The sequence below is a fragment of the Caenorhabditis briggsae genome (genome assembly GCF_000004555.2).
Source record: "Caenorhabditis briggsae complete genome, chrII, whole genome shotgun sequence".
NCBI classification, from domain to species: Eukaryota; Metazoa; Nematoda; class Chromadorea; order Rhabditida; family Rhabditidae; genus Caenorhabditis; species Caenorhabditis briggsae.
The window spans coordinates 6,432,415-6,446,635 of record NC_013486.2 but is presented as its reverse complement, the minus strand read 5'-3'; the positions used below and the strand labels follow the sequence as shown (position 1 = coordinate 6,446,635).

General features: G+C 37.9%; 6 protein-coding genes across 6 annotated transcripts; 4 read left to right on the top strand and 2 right to left on the bottom strand.

Annotated features, from left to right (window-relative positions):
• Positions 1 to 530: 530 nt before the first annotated feature.
• CBG12978 lies at positions 531 to 2,253 on the top strand (the record flags this gene model as incomplete). Its single annotated transcript, XM_002630491.1, has 3 exons — positions 531 to 575; positions 914 to 1,014; positions 2,175 to 2,253. 3 exons carry the CDS (start codon positions 531 to 533, stop codon positions 2,251 to 2,253), a joined length of 225 nt encoding a protein of 74 aa, XP_002630537.1.
• On the bottom strand, positions 1,331 to 1,369 carry CBG25540 (the record flags this gene model as incomplete). The annotated part of the gene is made up of 1 exon (XM_045242187.1): positions 1,331 to 1,369. The coding sequence occupies one exon, from the start codon at positions 1,367 to 1,369 to the stop codon at positions 1,331 to 1,333; it is 39 nt and encodes a 12-aa protein (XP_045099353.1).
• A 3,165-nt stretch (positions 2,254 to 5,418) lies between the features above and the next one.
• On the top strand, positions 5,419 to 8,114 carry Cbr-cpna-5 (the record flags this gene model as incomplete). The annotated part of the gene is made up of 10 exons (XM_045242186.1): positions 5,419 to 5,431; positions 5,623 to 6,278; positions 6,325 to 6,612; positions 6,667 to 6,749; positions 6,802 to 6,936; positions 6,982 to 7,264; positions 7,310 to 7,591; positions 7,637 to 7,820; positions 7,872 to 7,996; positions 8,043 to 8,114. 10 exons carry the CDS (start codon positions 5,419 to 5,421, stop codon positions 8,112 to 8,114), a joined length of 2,121 nt encoding a protein of 706 aa, XP_045095016.1.
• A 189-nt stretch (positions 8,115 to 8,303) lies between these two features.
• On the bottom strand, positions 8,304 to 10,200 carry Cbr-sre-1 (the record flags this gene model as incomplete). Its single annotated transcript, XM_002630493.2, has 8 exons — positions 8,304 to 8,458; positions 8,588 to 8,667; positions 8,714 to 8,859; positions 8,908 to 9,030; positions 9,075 to 9,136; positions 9,180 to 9,322; positions 9,901 to 9,988; positions 10,032 to 10,200. 8 exons carry the CDS (start codon positions 10,198 to 10,200, stop codon positions 8,304 to 8,306), a joined length of 966 nt encoding a protein of 321 aa, XP_002630539.2.
• Positions 10,201 to 10,876: 676 nt separating this feature from the next.
• Positions 10,877 to 11,890, top strand: CBG12981 (the record flags this gene model as incomplete). The annotated part of the gene is made up of 5 exons (XM_002630494.1): positions 10,877 to 11,027; positions 11,072 to 11,209; positions 11,290 to 11,419; positions 11,460 to 11,735; positions 11,779 to 11,890. The coding sequence occupies 5 exons, from the start codon at positions 10,877 to 10,879 to the stop codon at positions 11,888 to 11,890; spliced, it is 807 nt and encodes a 268-aa protein (XP_002630540.1).
• A 198-nt stretch (positions 11,891 to 12,088) lies between these two features.
• CBG12982 lies at positions 12,089 to 13,890 on the top strand (the record flags this gene model as incomplete). The annotated part of the gene is made up of 7 exons (XM_002630495.1): positions 12,089 to 12,152; positions 12,200 to 12,294; positions 12,693 to 12,785; positions 12,833 to 13,090; positions 13,248 to 13,510; positions 13,559 to 13,705; positions 13,866 to 13,890. 7 exons carry the CDS (start codon positions 12,089 to 12,091, stop codon positions 13,888 to 13,890), a joined length of 945 nt encoding a protein of 314 aa, XP_002630541.1.
• Between the last annotated feature and the right edge of the window lie 331 nt (positions 13,891 to 14,221).

Here is a 14,221-nt window from a genome sequence, read left to right as displayed (position 1 = left end):
CACATTTGAGAAAATTTAAATTATCAGAAATTTTCCAATTTTTTTGCCAAAAAAAACTTTCTTTTAAGTAAGTTGACCCCGATAGTTTTTTGAAAAGACAGGAAAAAAAATACTGAAAACCCAGGTATGGTTCACAGGTGTAGAACATCCATTCTTTTTTCTTGCAAAAAATTTTATTCTATTACAACTCCCCTTCTTCCAAAATTCGAGTAGCTCGTCCCAGTAACGTATTTCTCTGTAAAACAAAATACAGAAAAAAATGACGCTATTTTTTGCTCACGTTTCTTTGTGTTGTCTTTGCATGCAAACTCCCACAAGTGACACATATAAATAATTCAAAAGATCCGTCTTTGAGTTGCTAAGAAAGTCTCAAAGACGCTGGGTAACTAGAAAGAGTCATCCCGGAATGGCAACTATCAATGTCACTTTGCAAAGTGAACAATTTGATTTCGGGAGAGGTCGAGCGCAAGATTTTGGAAACAGATTTCGTAAATCACATTGTACCCATTTCTCCTCTCTGACGTACAGAGATGACGTACCCCTCAGCTGTCACTTTCCCGATGTCCCTTCCTTTGGTTTGGGAGCCGTAATCTGCTACTCTTCTTTTTTTTATTCTCCTGTTGTATGTACGTATCTGATCCCTAATCCACAATGTTTTATTGGTTTTTATTAGTATTTGCTGTCTAATGCTCACTCTAGCTTTCTGGATTACATATACGAACGTCTTATTAGAATTCTAAAAAATGCACTCGGCCTATCTTGACTTCTCAAACCTCTCCTTGATCTCAAAATGTCGCTTCCCACGAAGATTTCCTGCCTACTTTCCCTTGAGTTGATAATTGCTCTTTTCGAGTTTTCCCTTTGCTCATTTCACTTGTATTTTTCTTTTTTTTTACATTTCATCCAATTCCAGATAATGACCAACAGTGCCATCGGCTTGCCTCCCACTCGGATAAATCGTCGTCGATCGACCAAGGCTCTCCATGATTTCTTCAGCCGCCCGTTCACTCAAAGGTTCGTTTTGAAGACCACTTGACTAGACATCTAAGTCACATCATCATCAGTTTCTTGAGCCATCCAATTTATATGTCTGGTATTTCCATTTTATATGGGTCCCCTTTCTAGACGTCTCTTTGATGTGAAAACGTCCGAGATTTATGAAATGGAAATGAGTCTTGTGACAGACAGTGTATACGAATCTAGAGATCCGAACGTCTGATTCTCTGATGTGACGTCTAGATTTCGTGAGCCAAAGAAAATAGGTCACAAGGGTACTTGTGACGTGGCACAGATCGCGTGACTCTGATTCTTTCAGAAGCGAAGATCGTGTCTAACGAAGAGGTTTGAAGGGCATTGTGAAGTGATACATCCCTTACGAAAGGGAAAAAAACTTGTGGAATTAGTAATTTGGGAGAGAAGTAACGTAGTAGAAGTGAAAAATGACGTAGCCGTCGGCTGTATGCGTCTGAAATAGGACAGTGGCAGCTGAAATTCTGCAAGTGTGCCATTGTTGTAAACTTTTGTAATTGTGAAAATTTTATTGATTATATGGGCATATGTACCTTGTTTTTTAAAAAGGCTTTATATTGAACAAAATTTTTTAACGAATAAAAAATTGAAGTACCCTAGCCCACCCGAACAGCCAACTTTGAATCCATATATCTCATTTCCTGTAAAAGATATCGAAAAGTGACCAACTAACAAAATGTTTACCATGATTTCAAAAATATTTTGTCAATTAACCACTTTTTGATATCTATTACATGAAACGAAATAAAAAATTATTACATGAAACGAAATAAATTTTAAAAAAAACTCAAGTTCAAAGTTAGGAGTGGCGTTCTAATAGGTTGGTAAAAAAGTAATGCGCGTTTGGCCAGAACTACTTCGAACCACAGCTAGTGTAGTTCTACAACAGATGCATCCAATCTTTGCTCATACATTGGCAGAAAAGGGTCGATAATAATAAAAAATACCCCATCGATTGATATACTTTCGTTTTGGTTTTGCATAAATTTTAAGTTCATCAAAAACGCGCATTACTTTTTTACCATCCTAATATTACAATTGGGAGTGGCGTTCTATTAGGTCAAAGCGAGAATAGGAAGTTTGGAAACTTGCACTGAAATACTTCCTGACTTTTTTCTTAATTTTCCTTAACTGTACAGTCCAAGTACACGAATTCTGAACTGTGTTGATATTATCAAGGCCCTAATTATGTTCTCTGACATTCTCCAGAAGCTCACGGTGTAGTCAACTTTCAGTAAAACTTCACATTTCGAAAGTGACATTTTTCATCATGTTAAAACAACAGAGACACGTTTGAGTGAGCTTTACTTAACTAGAAAAAAAATCTCGAACCGCATGATTCTCCTTTTTATGATCTTCGTTTCCTATTTCCTCCTCTGATTGTCCTTCCTTTTTTTCTTCGTTTTCTGGTTCTCCTCCCCTCAGTAGCCTGCTCCACGGTGCCCAATTATTCCGCCTCAGTGTTTCTTCTCGCGAGTCCCTGCGTCCTTCCCCAACGACGGGGTCTCCAGAATAAACAATAATTGGGCGAGTAGGTGTAAAGGTGCTCATTGAGCTGCTCCTACTGGTTCGACCCAATAGTTCATATTCGATTCTTACCCACTTCGTCTACCTATTACTCATCTGAAGGAATCCCGTCTTGTAACGTCATCAGGCATTCGGGTGCCCGGGATTGCACTCCTCCGGAACTCTCGACTGAATTGCTAATCGCTTGAATTGCACACTCACATACTCGTGGCCCGGAGCACACACTCAACTCCCGGCAAAACTTACATGCAAACCACTCGCCAACCAACTTTTATGCTCTCCCGTCGTCGCCACCGCTGATACTTATTTTTCGAAACGTCTCTGGTTTCTGCAAATAACTAACTAACATACAAATACAAACAACACACAAAACATGATGGTTCCGAAGCTTCAACTAAGGCCATTGGCAGTCGGAAACGGGTAAGTTGAATTGGTTTTATTGCTTGGCTTACTGTAACTTTAAATAGATATCCAGTATAACCTTTAATAGAATGGCCCTCCGAGAATGACCTGGAAATATAAAAGGGTCCCTGTAATAGAGGTGCCTCTCAAAACTGTTTCATTTAAAATTGAAATTTTCCGTACGTTTTCAGGAAAACTGTTCGGAAATTCTACAGTTTCACAGAAATTTATTGCAGCAATTTTCTGTTCAAAAACTCTCTTTTTGTTGAAATTAGTAGATTTTCATGAATTTTGAACGAGAATTCACCGAATTTTCGTATCACCGTTTTTTGAAGAAACTGCCGTGAAAATAAAAGGGCTCCTCTAATTTAAGTATTCCTATGATAGAAGGGCCCTGCGAACAACAGAAGGGTCTTCAAACACCTTCCGATACAAGTTTTACGGCATCTTTTTCTTTTTGAGTTGTGATGTTTGCCAGATAGAAAATACATTAAATTTGGTGTTATGGTTGAAACAAATGTTTTTAGAATACACAGAAACAAGTAAAATGTCAAAAATATGTTGTTAGGTGCTTTGCATTTTTCTTTTTTTGTTTTCTTTTTTAGAATAACCTTACTGAGATTAAAGTTTGATTTTTTAAGTTATTCACATTCCTGGCATATAAACTTTATTTACACATACTGAGTTCAACCTATCCCAAAAAAAAATTAAGAGCGGCAAACTTTGTAAAAATGAGTCCAAAGATTCTATAGACTACCCACACTCCCAATAACTCGAACAAACAAGTTCAAAAGTGCAAAAGTAGGGGAAGAGGATTCAGTATGCATCAGTGCTGCTCAAGTGATTTTTTTCCACATTCCCAGGTTCTTTTCATAGCATGAAACCATGTGTAGCGTTGTCTGATTGGCACAATTCTCCATCCGAGAAATCACCTGTTTGGACACCTCCATACAGAACATGAGCCGGGACTTTCTCTTTTTCTTCTTCTCTCTTTTCCGGTTCTTCTTTTTATTTCTCCAATCTTCCTTTTTTAGTTTTCCATGTCTTTTAAGAAATTCAATCTTCGACAGGCGACGGAAATGGGACGACAAGAAAAGGAAAGGAAGAGAGGAAGAGGAAGAGAGGAGAAGAGGAGCCTTGAATTTCTTGCATCCCTTCTGTGAAACGTCTTTCGCTTTTTGTCAGACTTCTGAATCTGTTCTTGTTATCGTCATCACCAGAAAGAGCATATCTTCTTCGATCTTTGAATCTAAATTTTATGATGAGAGGTTAACTCGGCGTGAGAGGGGTACTCATCTAAATTATATCTCCTATTCTGCGTGCATCAGAATAGGAAGAAGAATAGAATAGTTGAGAGAAGAAGAAGAAGAACTAGTAGTCGTAGAAGGACTGAAGGACATAAGAATAGAAGCGCAGAGGCAAAAGGACCCTCTCGTGTCGCTTCTTCTTTTTGTTGCCATTTCAATTACATTTTCACGCACGTGTAAGGAGAAACATTTCTGAACTGCTCACACATAAAAAAGAGGATAACTGAAAGCCGTTTTTGCTTTCTTTGAGTTCATCTGAGGTTCAAAGGATTAAAATTCGTTCTCAGTAGTCAGTATTGTCTTTTTTTGCTGAAAATGCCCCGGAGATTAATGTGGAATTGAAGCGTTGAATCTATCTAGGCTATACTTTTTACCACTAGCTTCAAATAAGGATAATGTGAACTTTTCTGTGACTTGATAAAATCTGAGCCAAGTTTTCTATTGTGATATTTTACCGTAAAACCTGTAATAAAAGAGCCCATAACCGTTTTTGCTGTCACTTGAACCATTTAAGCCATTTTTGACACCTTTTGGCCATTCGAGACTATTTTCAAAGCCGTTTTCGGACTATTTAGGGTCATTTTCTGCAAGTTATAAATTGAGCCGATTTTTCTCGGTTCTTGTCGAAAATTTAAAAATGTTGTCAACTTATAAAATTTTTATTAGAATTTCAATAATATTTTGTCAGTTGACCACTTTTTGATATCTTCCATAGGAAATTTAATAAATTAGCTCAAACTTGACTGGGTGGGCGCCCTTGTAATACAGGTTTCAAGATAATTCTATCGAGATCAGTTCATTTTCCGGTTACCTCATTGATGCTCTTATGAGCTTTCTATAATGCTACGTGCCAGTTGTTCACTTTTTATTGTGAAAACGGACACCTTTCGGACATTTATCCTTCGGTTCTCAAGACTATTGGGCCAAAAGTCTATACTCTCTTTCTCTTCTTCCCTATAAAATATTCCCCATGTATTCTGAATTCTGGTACATAGCAAAGTTAACTTTTTTGAAAAGGTCAGTCACATGTACCCTGTCTTCCCCTTCAACCCCTCCCCGTCAAATCTCATTGTATTGCGCTCCTTTGCTCCCCTCATGCTTTTATGTACATACTATTGATGAAAAGTTGTTGTCACACATGTACACACAGGGAATGACTTCTGTGAGTATCATCTGTGCCACGTCATCCCTTGTTTTTGCCCTCTCCCGTTTAGTGTCTTCTTCTTCTTTTATCCCCTTCTTCTCACTTCGTTTTCTCTCACAGTCAAAACTAAAAAGAAATCACTCCCTTGAGAATATTCCCCCTTTTTTCTTTCTTTTTTCACAGACCCATTCAAAATCTCGTTTATTTTTCCAGAAGATCACAGTCGATTGCCGGTGTTCGGGTCTCGCCACGAATCAGTGTTGCACCAAATTATATCACTTCGAAACACAGCATCAACATGTCGAATACCATCGAAATTTCAATCACTATTCAGTAAGTCAAAGACTTTTTTGGCTTCGAATAAAGAAATATGTTTCAGTGACTTTGCCACAACTGAAACTGCCAAAGAAATCATCTGTGAACTATACGAGAATGAAACAGAATGTGAAGATAAATGGACGAAAGTTGGAACGAGTTCTCCTGTTCGATTCTCTCGAAACATCGTTTTCCCGGATAAATTCTCATATCAATATGTTTTTGAGAAAACTCAGCTCATTAAGGCAGTATTTTCTCGATGCTCGGAACGGGATAGACCATCAAGCTCTAGTAGTGATATTCTTGCAACTTCCATCTTTAAAGTGGACGAACTTATTGGATCTTTTGGATTACAACTCCGTCGTCAACTTCAAAGAACCGGAAGCATTGCAAATGCATTGTCAGGAACCCAACGGATAACTGAAGAATATCTCGGAGGTATCATTGTCTCTGCTGAAATGCCAGAAAAAGAACAGCCGATTGTTGTCCAGTTCCATGGAAAATCATTAGATCGAAAAGATTTCTTATGGGATGAAACTGCCGTTTTCTTTCGAGTAAGTTACCTGCTCTTGAGCTCACTTATTAAAAAAATACTTCCAGGTTTTCCGTCTAGAAGAAGGGAAAGATGATGACTCATTAATATTTCTATATGAGAGCGAAGCCATCAAAAATCATTCTCATCCTCAATGGGCAGAGTTTCGTTTGGATACCCAAGACGCTGCGGATAACAGAAACCGACTTTTGGAGATCTGGGTGATGTACAAAGATGTGGATGGTAAAGAAGGCTATATTGGAAAGTTTTTGACGACTTATGCAAAAATGAAGTATGGACCGGGGTCTGATAATATCTATAGTGTTATCAATGATGTGAAGAAGGCACAGAAAAAGGTAATGATATTATAGATTTTGTTTAAGGCAATATCAAGACGTCCGTTTTTATAGAGCTACGAAAACAGCGGAAAAATGGAACTCGTCAAATTCACCGACGTCTCTTTTTATTCGTTCTTGGATTATATTGTTAGTGGGTGAGTACCGAGCAATGGTTTTACAAATTAAAACCCAATTCATAATTTTTAGAACTCAACTTCATTTTGAAATTGGAGTAGATTTTTCAAGTCCAGAACCAGTTCATGAGTTAGACCAGAGAAGATTTGATGGAGAGCTACATATGGCAATCAGAGCTATTGGATCGATTATCAGGGATTATACACCGTAAAATTTATAACCTAGGACGTTAGAATCAATTATTAAATTTAGGAATCGTCTCTTTGCCGCTTTCGGAATCGGCGCCAAAATCCCTCCGACTTTCCATGAATCCAACGAATTCTTCCTGAATTTTTCAATGGATCCAATCTGCCGTGGTTTGGATGGCGTCATGGAAGCATACAGAAAGGCACAAACTATGGTCACTCCACTCAAAGAATCCAAACTTTCTCCAGTGATCAATTATGTCACTAGAATGTCCCATCGATCTGGGTTCCGAGGACTCCATTATCACGTTCTTGCTCTATTCACAAGAGGAGAAGTTACTGACTTGAAGGTGAGACAGGAAAAATTGAAAACTTACAAAAACAGAAAATTGTAGGAAATTCAACAAGCCTTGAATTCTGCTTCCGATGCTCCCTTATCTATTCTGATCATCGGAATGGGCGACTATGATTTCTCTCCCTTGCAAAAACTCTGCTCCAAAAGAAAAGATGGTCGTCGAGATGTCGTTCAGTTCATTCATCTAAAATCTTTGCTGAATGGAGCAGAAGCTCCCTGGCTGAACAAATCAAGAATTGCAGAGAATGCTCTACGGCAAGTTCCTCAACACATGATTCAATACATGCACAATGCCAATATTGCCGCAAAGCCACCAATTCAGGTAGTCAAATTTTAGTTAGAATAGTTTAAAGAATCTCAATTTCAGGTGTGTCGATCTCCACTATTTCACAGTTCCTCTCTAATTCCGGATAAACCGACAGAATTTGATTTCGAATTGACAAAAGATATTCGTCATGTTGGAATTGAAATTCCAAGTCTGATGCCTAACTTGATCCTTCCACCGGATCTTTCACCTCGTCCACGTCAAGATAGAAGAGGAAGTGATTCTCGTATGTTTTCAAACTCTGATGATTTTCTTCATTCGAATGTTTGAATTTCAGAATACCTTGACGTCGAAACGATGCGTGGCAGCTTGACAGTCCGAGTTCCTGAAAGATGTCATTCCGTTCTTCAAACAAGCAGAGAACAATATCAACGAAGATTAAAGGAGCGAGGATTGGCTAGGGTGAATCGAATTTCAAAAAATTTAGATTCCAATTCTACCTTTTCAGATGAAATTCCCACGCGTCGAGTTGAGCACTTTGGAGTCAAGTGGTGGATCTACCCAAGACTCTTCCCTATAACAATACCATTATTTTCTTTTCCCAAATCTTGATAGTTTTTCTTTCAACCAAACTTTTTCTTCTGGTCTTCAATGTTCTAAGTGGCCAAAACAATTTGTCAAATCATGTCAACGAAATTAATTTGTGTGTGTATAAATGATTTATTTATGTACAAACATGTTTAGTTGTCCATGTCAGAAATTTAAATTATCACTGCTTATTAACTACTTCAAACTTTGCATCCCATTGACTTGAGAGGTTGTCGAAATAGCAATTTGTTTCGTCTCGAATTGTGAGCTGTTGCGTTTGCTGTTGCGAGAATTCACCCTGGAAACACCTGCCAACTAGAGGGTACATCACCACACCTGGAAAAATGTTTCGGTCTTTTAGTTTTTGTTTACAAGATGCAAAAAATAATTTGATTTCGGATATTCTAGGAATCATAATTCCGAAAACTTGCAAACTTTGTTGACGAGTCTATTCAGAATACTTACGAACAAATCGAAGCGAAAAGAAGTACACACGGTACTGCTTGACACTGAAAACCATTATGATCAGCATCAGAAATGAGTATCTGGAATCATTTGGATTAAGGAGAGACTACTGTAGTTTTCAAATACATTATGACACAAAAGTTGAACGCAAAATGTAAATACAGACAAGCCACTGGATGGGTTTCTTTGAAGGATTTGGACATGTAGAAAGTGAGAATAAATGCCATAACAAAATTATTCACTCCAGAGAAGATGACTACATTGCGGAGCAGCTGAAAGAGAGAGACTGCAAAAGCTGACATCATGCGTTAACTTCTCACTGTCATGACTTTCAAATTTTCAGATAGCTGAAAACGGACGCTTAGAGTGTAAACATCATCTACTCTTTCCTGTTGAATCGTTTGAAGACGTCGTTTGTTCATGATGAATAATACAAGGTAAAACTGAAATAAGGATCCGTTTGAAGGTTAAATCAAAAATCACATACGAAAAAAGACGCGCAGCTGATAAAAACTCCAAGAAAAGCCATTATAGAGATTGGAAGAAAATCTGAAAGCAAAATTTTGTTCCGGATTCTCTTAGACCATGCTACCAAAAACTATAATGATTGCAGATATGCCACAAGCAAATGTGAGTTCGCAACAGACTAATAATGAAATCCATTTCCGCTTTTGCTTTTCATAGGTATCCACATAGTATGTAGCAAAGAATCTCTCGAATGCAATCGCCAATGATCTAAAGTCGACTTATGTTTTTATCATACAACTGTTAGCATGGGATACTTTAGCAGAACACATTCTTCAAATTTTAGATTCAAACTTCTTGTTTTCCAGTGAATCTGATTTTTTACACAGATGCAGCGGGGTTGTCCAAAAGCGTACAAACGGCGGCTGAAGGTTTAAGAATAGGATACAACTTGCGTATTTAAGGAAATGGGGAACATTTATGACAAAAAGTATGAAATGCAATCATTAGTAGTCGGACTATAATAAAAAAGGGTATTGTTTTTTTGTATTAAAATGAAATAAGGATTTTTTTCGATTTTATGGTTTTTTACCTTTTTTTTTGAATAATATTCTAAAGAGAACCATAGTTTTTTTCTCAATATGGTCAAATTACTGAGGATTGCTTTTCTTTTTTTTTCACACAAAGTTTTCCCCACTTGCTTAAAAACGCAAGTTATAACCAATTCTTAACTTTCAGCCGCCGTTTGTACGCTTTTGGGCAACCTCGTTTCGCCTGTGTAGATTAACGTTTTTAAAAAAAAAATTTTCCTAACAAGAAATCATATGCTTATTGATCTATGATCTTACATTCCACATGCACATCCCATATAGAAAAACTGCATTAACGAACTGACAATCAGAGGCAGAGGATAAATCTCATTTCCATCATTTTGTTCTGAATGATTGTTTCTTTATTCATGTTTTTTCATGTTTAATACCTTTCAAACTGAATATCCCAATTTCATAAAGACATGTTATGAATCGACCAACAAGAAAAAAGTAATATCCCAGAAGCATGAACAGACCAATGAATGTCAGATTATAATGGAATGGACTTTTTATTGTGGCATAGATTACCAGTAAAAACGATGGTACCTCAATGACCATTGCAAATAACTCGAAGTGTGTAAAATAGAATATCCATTGGCAATGGAAATATATTTCTTCTGGACATTTATAAACAGGAGAATATGGTAGATTCATCCAAAAAAAAAATATAGATTCAAACTTATGCTAGCAAAAAAAGCGACTCAAAAAATACACCTGGAAAAAGTTTTATTACAAGGTACAATGTTTTTTGCCAGATGAATTTTCTGAGAAGGCGGATGGAAATATGTGATTGATTTTTGATAACTTTGATGCTTTCCCTCAAAACGCATGATGTTTTGATATATCCGAACTCCAATGATTGGATCTCTTTGATTAGTAGAAAGAAACAAAAATCTTTATCAACACTTTATATAAAATGAGAAATGCCTTGAGCTTCCTAGATGACCTCAAGAAAACCGGTAGTATTCTTCTTCTCGATTCTTCTCATCCTTTTTGAAAATGGATCTATTATACGATTTCTACTTTATTCCTCTAAAACAATGGGGAATGGTCTATTTTATCACACCCCCTAGACAATTTTCGTTTCCACCCTTCCTGTCCAAAAAACATTCGAAACTGTCATCGCGAACAAAAAAAAAGAGCATATCCATAATGCGCGGGCACTTGCAAAAACTCCGCGCCGCAGTTGCGTTTTCGTCCAATAGCCCCGCCTCGCGACGTTGTCGGCCCGTAAATGCGTTCGCAATTGACTTTCACTACACATCGCCTGGCTCGCTGTTTCGGCCATCGATGCTCAGTTTTTGCTTCAACCAGTCATGACAGCTTATCGATTTTCGGGAAGACGCCAGTGTTCAGTCTTCAGAACAGACAGTTGCATTTGACGAGTAAGTTAGTTTTCTTCGCTGACGTTCTGATTCATCCATTTTAGGCATTCAATCGATTCGCGCTAGATATCCAGATGATAAACATGGAAAACACGAAGATGAGAGTCAGAAAAATCACAAACAGGCTGATGAGCAATTAAACGAGCAACAAAATGGTCCCAAGAAAATCGATCCCGCAACTAGTGAGTTGTTTTTTCTATTCAATGTTTTTTTTCCGGAAAGAGCTGATTCATTCGATAAATCGACAAGTAAAAATTTTCAGTCAGAAAGCTGAGAATGTACGTGTTGGCTGTTGCTGGTCTCTCGTTCGTCACATCGTTCTTGATGTTGTCACAGATGTTCACTGGAGATAGAAGTACTGCTGATGGTCTGACAAGTGAAGACTTCACAAGGTTTGTGAAAAAAACTGGCATCAGTAAAGATTCGATTCAGACCTGGGATCCCGATGAAAACATTTGTCGAAAAATATTTGAAGCACGGCGAGGTGAAACGAATCGTCTTCGTTCCTGCTAACGCGCGTGCTATTGCAATTCTGCACCCAGGAGCTGTGATTGACGGACAGCCCGCGGCAGAGAAAACTGTTATTGTAGAGTATCCACAAAATTCTCAACAGTTCTGGGCAGAAATTCGTAAAGCTGAAGCAGAAATCGGGATAGGTCTCTCAGAAGGCGTGCAGATTGATTTATATCAAGGAATGACCACCTTCAAGTGAGTATAAATCGATAAGGTTTCCAACCAAAATATTTTGCAGAGTTATCGAATTGCTCATTGGAGTAGTTATTCTCGCATGGCTCGGAACTCAATATGGCCGCTTGCTTCGAAAGAGACTTCTTGAAAACCAAGCAAAGAATGCTAAAAAATAGGAAAACATACTGTATTTATGTAAAACTTTTTTATTAAAACATTTCATATTTCGATTGTCTACTTGTATTTGAATAGTAAAATATTGATTTCATTTTTGTATGTCCCATTGTTCAAATTACAGTCAATTCTGTATTTGTAAATATCTTTAAACATTTTTTTCTACATTGATTCTGTATGTCACCTTTAAAGCTTTCAGAATGACGGATCAGATGCGTGATATGATCGCTCAGCTGATGGGAAGTCAGCATGTCGATAACAAAGGTTTTTTTAGAAATATTTAACAGTCTCAGAACCTTAAAGTCGTTCAGAAAAGCCAGCCATGCCGTTCGACCATCACAGTGTTTGTCGTGCTTTCCTTTTGGGTGTGTGTCCGCATGATATGGTGCCCGACAGTCGCCTTCAGGTGAGTTAGTTGTCGGTTTTCCGACTGCATCCAGTATTACTGAAAATAGAAAACCACTGAAATGTTAGGTGTCCCGTGCTGCGAGCGTTTCATAAATCCGTCGGCAAAACAAAACAAAGGTTGATTTGTGAGTTTTGACTGTCCATTTATTTTACACTATGCAAATTAACTAACTCTGTCATCTCAATTACGAAGTGAAATGTTTTTTTTGAATAGTGCGGTTGCCGCGTCGAGAATCGGGAACCATCTCAGACTTTGAAGCGACAAGATCGTGAGTTCAGCCTCTCCTTTGAATTTGGAAAGAGAAACCAGACTAGTTCTTTTGTGAATGTATTCATCGGTTTATTGCACATTTCTACCGCGTTCCAGAAAATGGCTTTTCACCTGATTTTTTTCAGAATGTCGTTTCTTGTCGGAAGGTTCACGAGCCAGCTCACAAAGCAGATTACGAGAGAGCACAGAAAGAGAGAGATCACTTTTACGATGTTGATGTAAGATCTCTTGCTCCAGTTCGAAACAAAATGTTTATTTTTTTCAGGCATTCGATATAATCGAAAACGCCGTTCGTCTTGTTGATGTGGAAATCGCAAAAGTCCGCGAAAAGCTAGAAGACGACGTTAAAACGCAGACGTCCCAAGCAGCGGACTCGAAAGCAAAACAAGTCGCTGAAATCGAGGAAAAGATTGCCAAGAATGTAGACGAAATAGAGAAACTAGGCAATGAAGGGAAAATCGAAGAGTCGATGAAGTTGCACAAATATGTGGAAGAGCTAAAAGAAAAGATTCAAGAAATCGAGGTATTATAATAATCTGAAAAAAAAGATTTGTGAAAGATAAAAAGTTTCGAGGTGGGGCTTCGGGTTGTAAATCGAAAACTATCGTTGACCTTTCAGGGAAAAAATCGAAAAGTTTAATTATGGCAGAATTAAAAAAAATACTACAACAGATTTTCAGGAAAGTCAAACTGAAATCAAAACTGCTGGGCCAGGGTCGAACTCTGCAAAATTACGAGTCTGCGAAGACTGTGGAGCTCAATTGAACATCACCGATCACGAATCTCGTATAGCTGATCATTACAATGGAAAAATGCACATTGGAATGGTCGAAACAAGAGAAACGTATCTCAAGATGAAGGAAACTATCGACGATCGTCGTAAGGAAAGAGACGAGAAGATGGGATCGCAGAGAGGTTATCAGAGAAGAGATACTTACGCAAGGTAAAATTAGTTAAACATTCATCCGATTCGAGAATTATGCTTCTTCAGACGTGACAGAGATCGAGGAGACTACCGAGGCGACCGTGATCGTGATCGTGATCGTGACCGTCGTAACCGCGACAGAAGCCGTTCGCGCGAACGTTCCTACAGAAGAGACGACAGAGATCGTAGATACGACCGGGACAGTCGTGACAGGTACTAAAAAAATTATAAAGATTGTCAAAAGTTTCGCACCAAGTTATCAATCATTGAGATTCATTTTTCGTTTCACAGAAATAGATAATGACCTCGTTCACTAAACCATTTCATTCCCATCTTTGAAGGTCATCTAAAGTTTTCAATCTATTTTTTTCAGACGAGATCGCGATCGTCGTTACTGAGCCGACCTATCTGTCTCAACCTTGGGTAACAAATTCGTTTCACTTTTGAAGTGGGGATCAAATCAACATCAAGAATCTTTTTTCATCAGTTTCTTTTCTATTCGTAAAACAATTTAATCTGTTTAAACATAATTTACCCAGATGAAATAAAACAGTTATATTCGAATTAAAACATATTTTCACTAGTAATAATGTGTGTTTCTACACGAAGTACACGAATATCTGTTGCTATGTCAACAACAAGTAACCAAAGGAAAATCAAGGAAGAAGGAGCACAAACCAATATTTGGTCTGGCTACAACGCTATAGTTGTAGTCCGTGGTGCTGTACT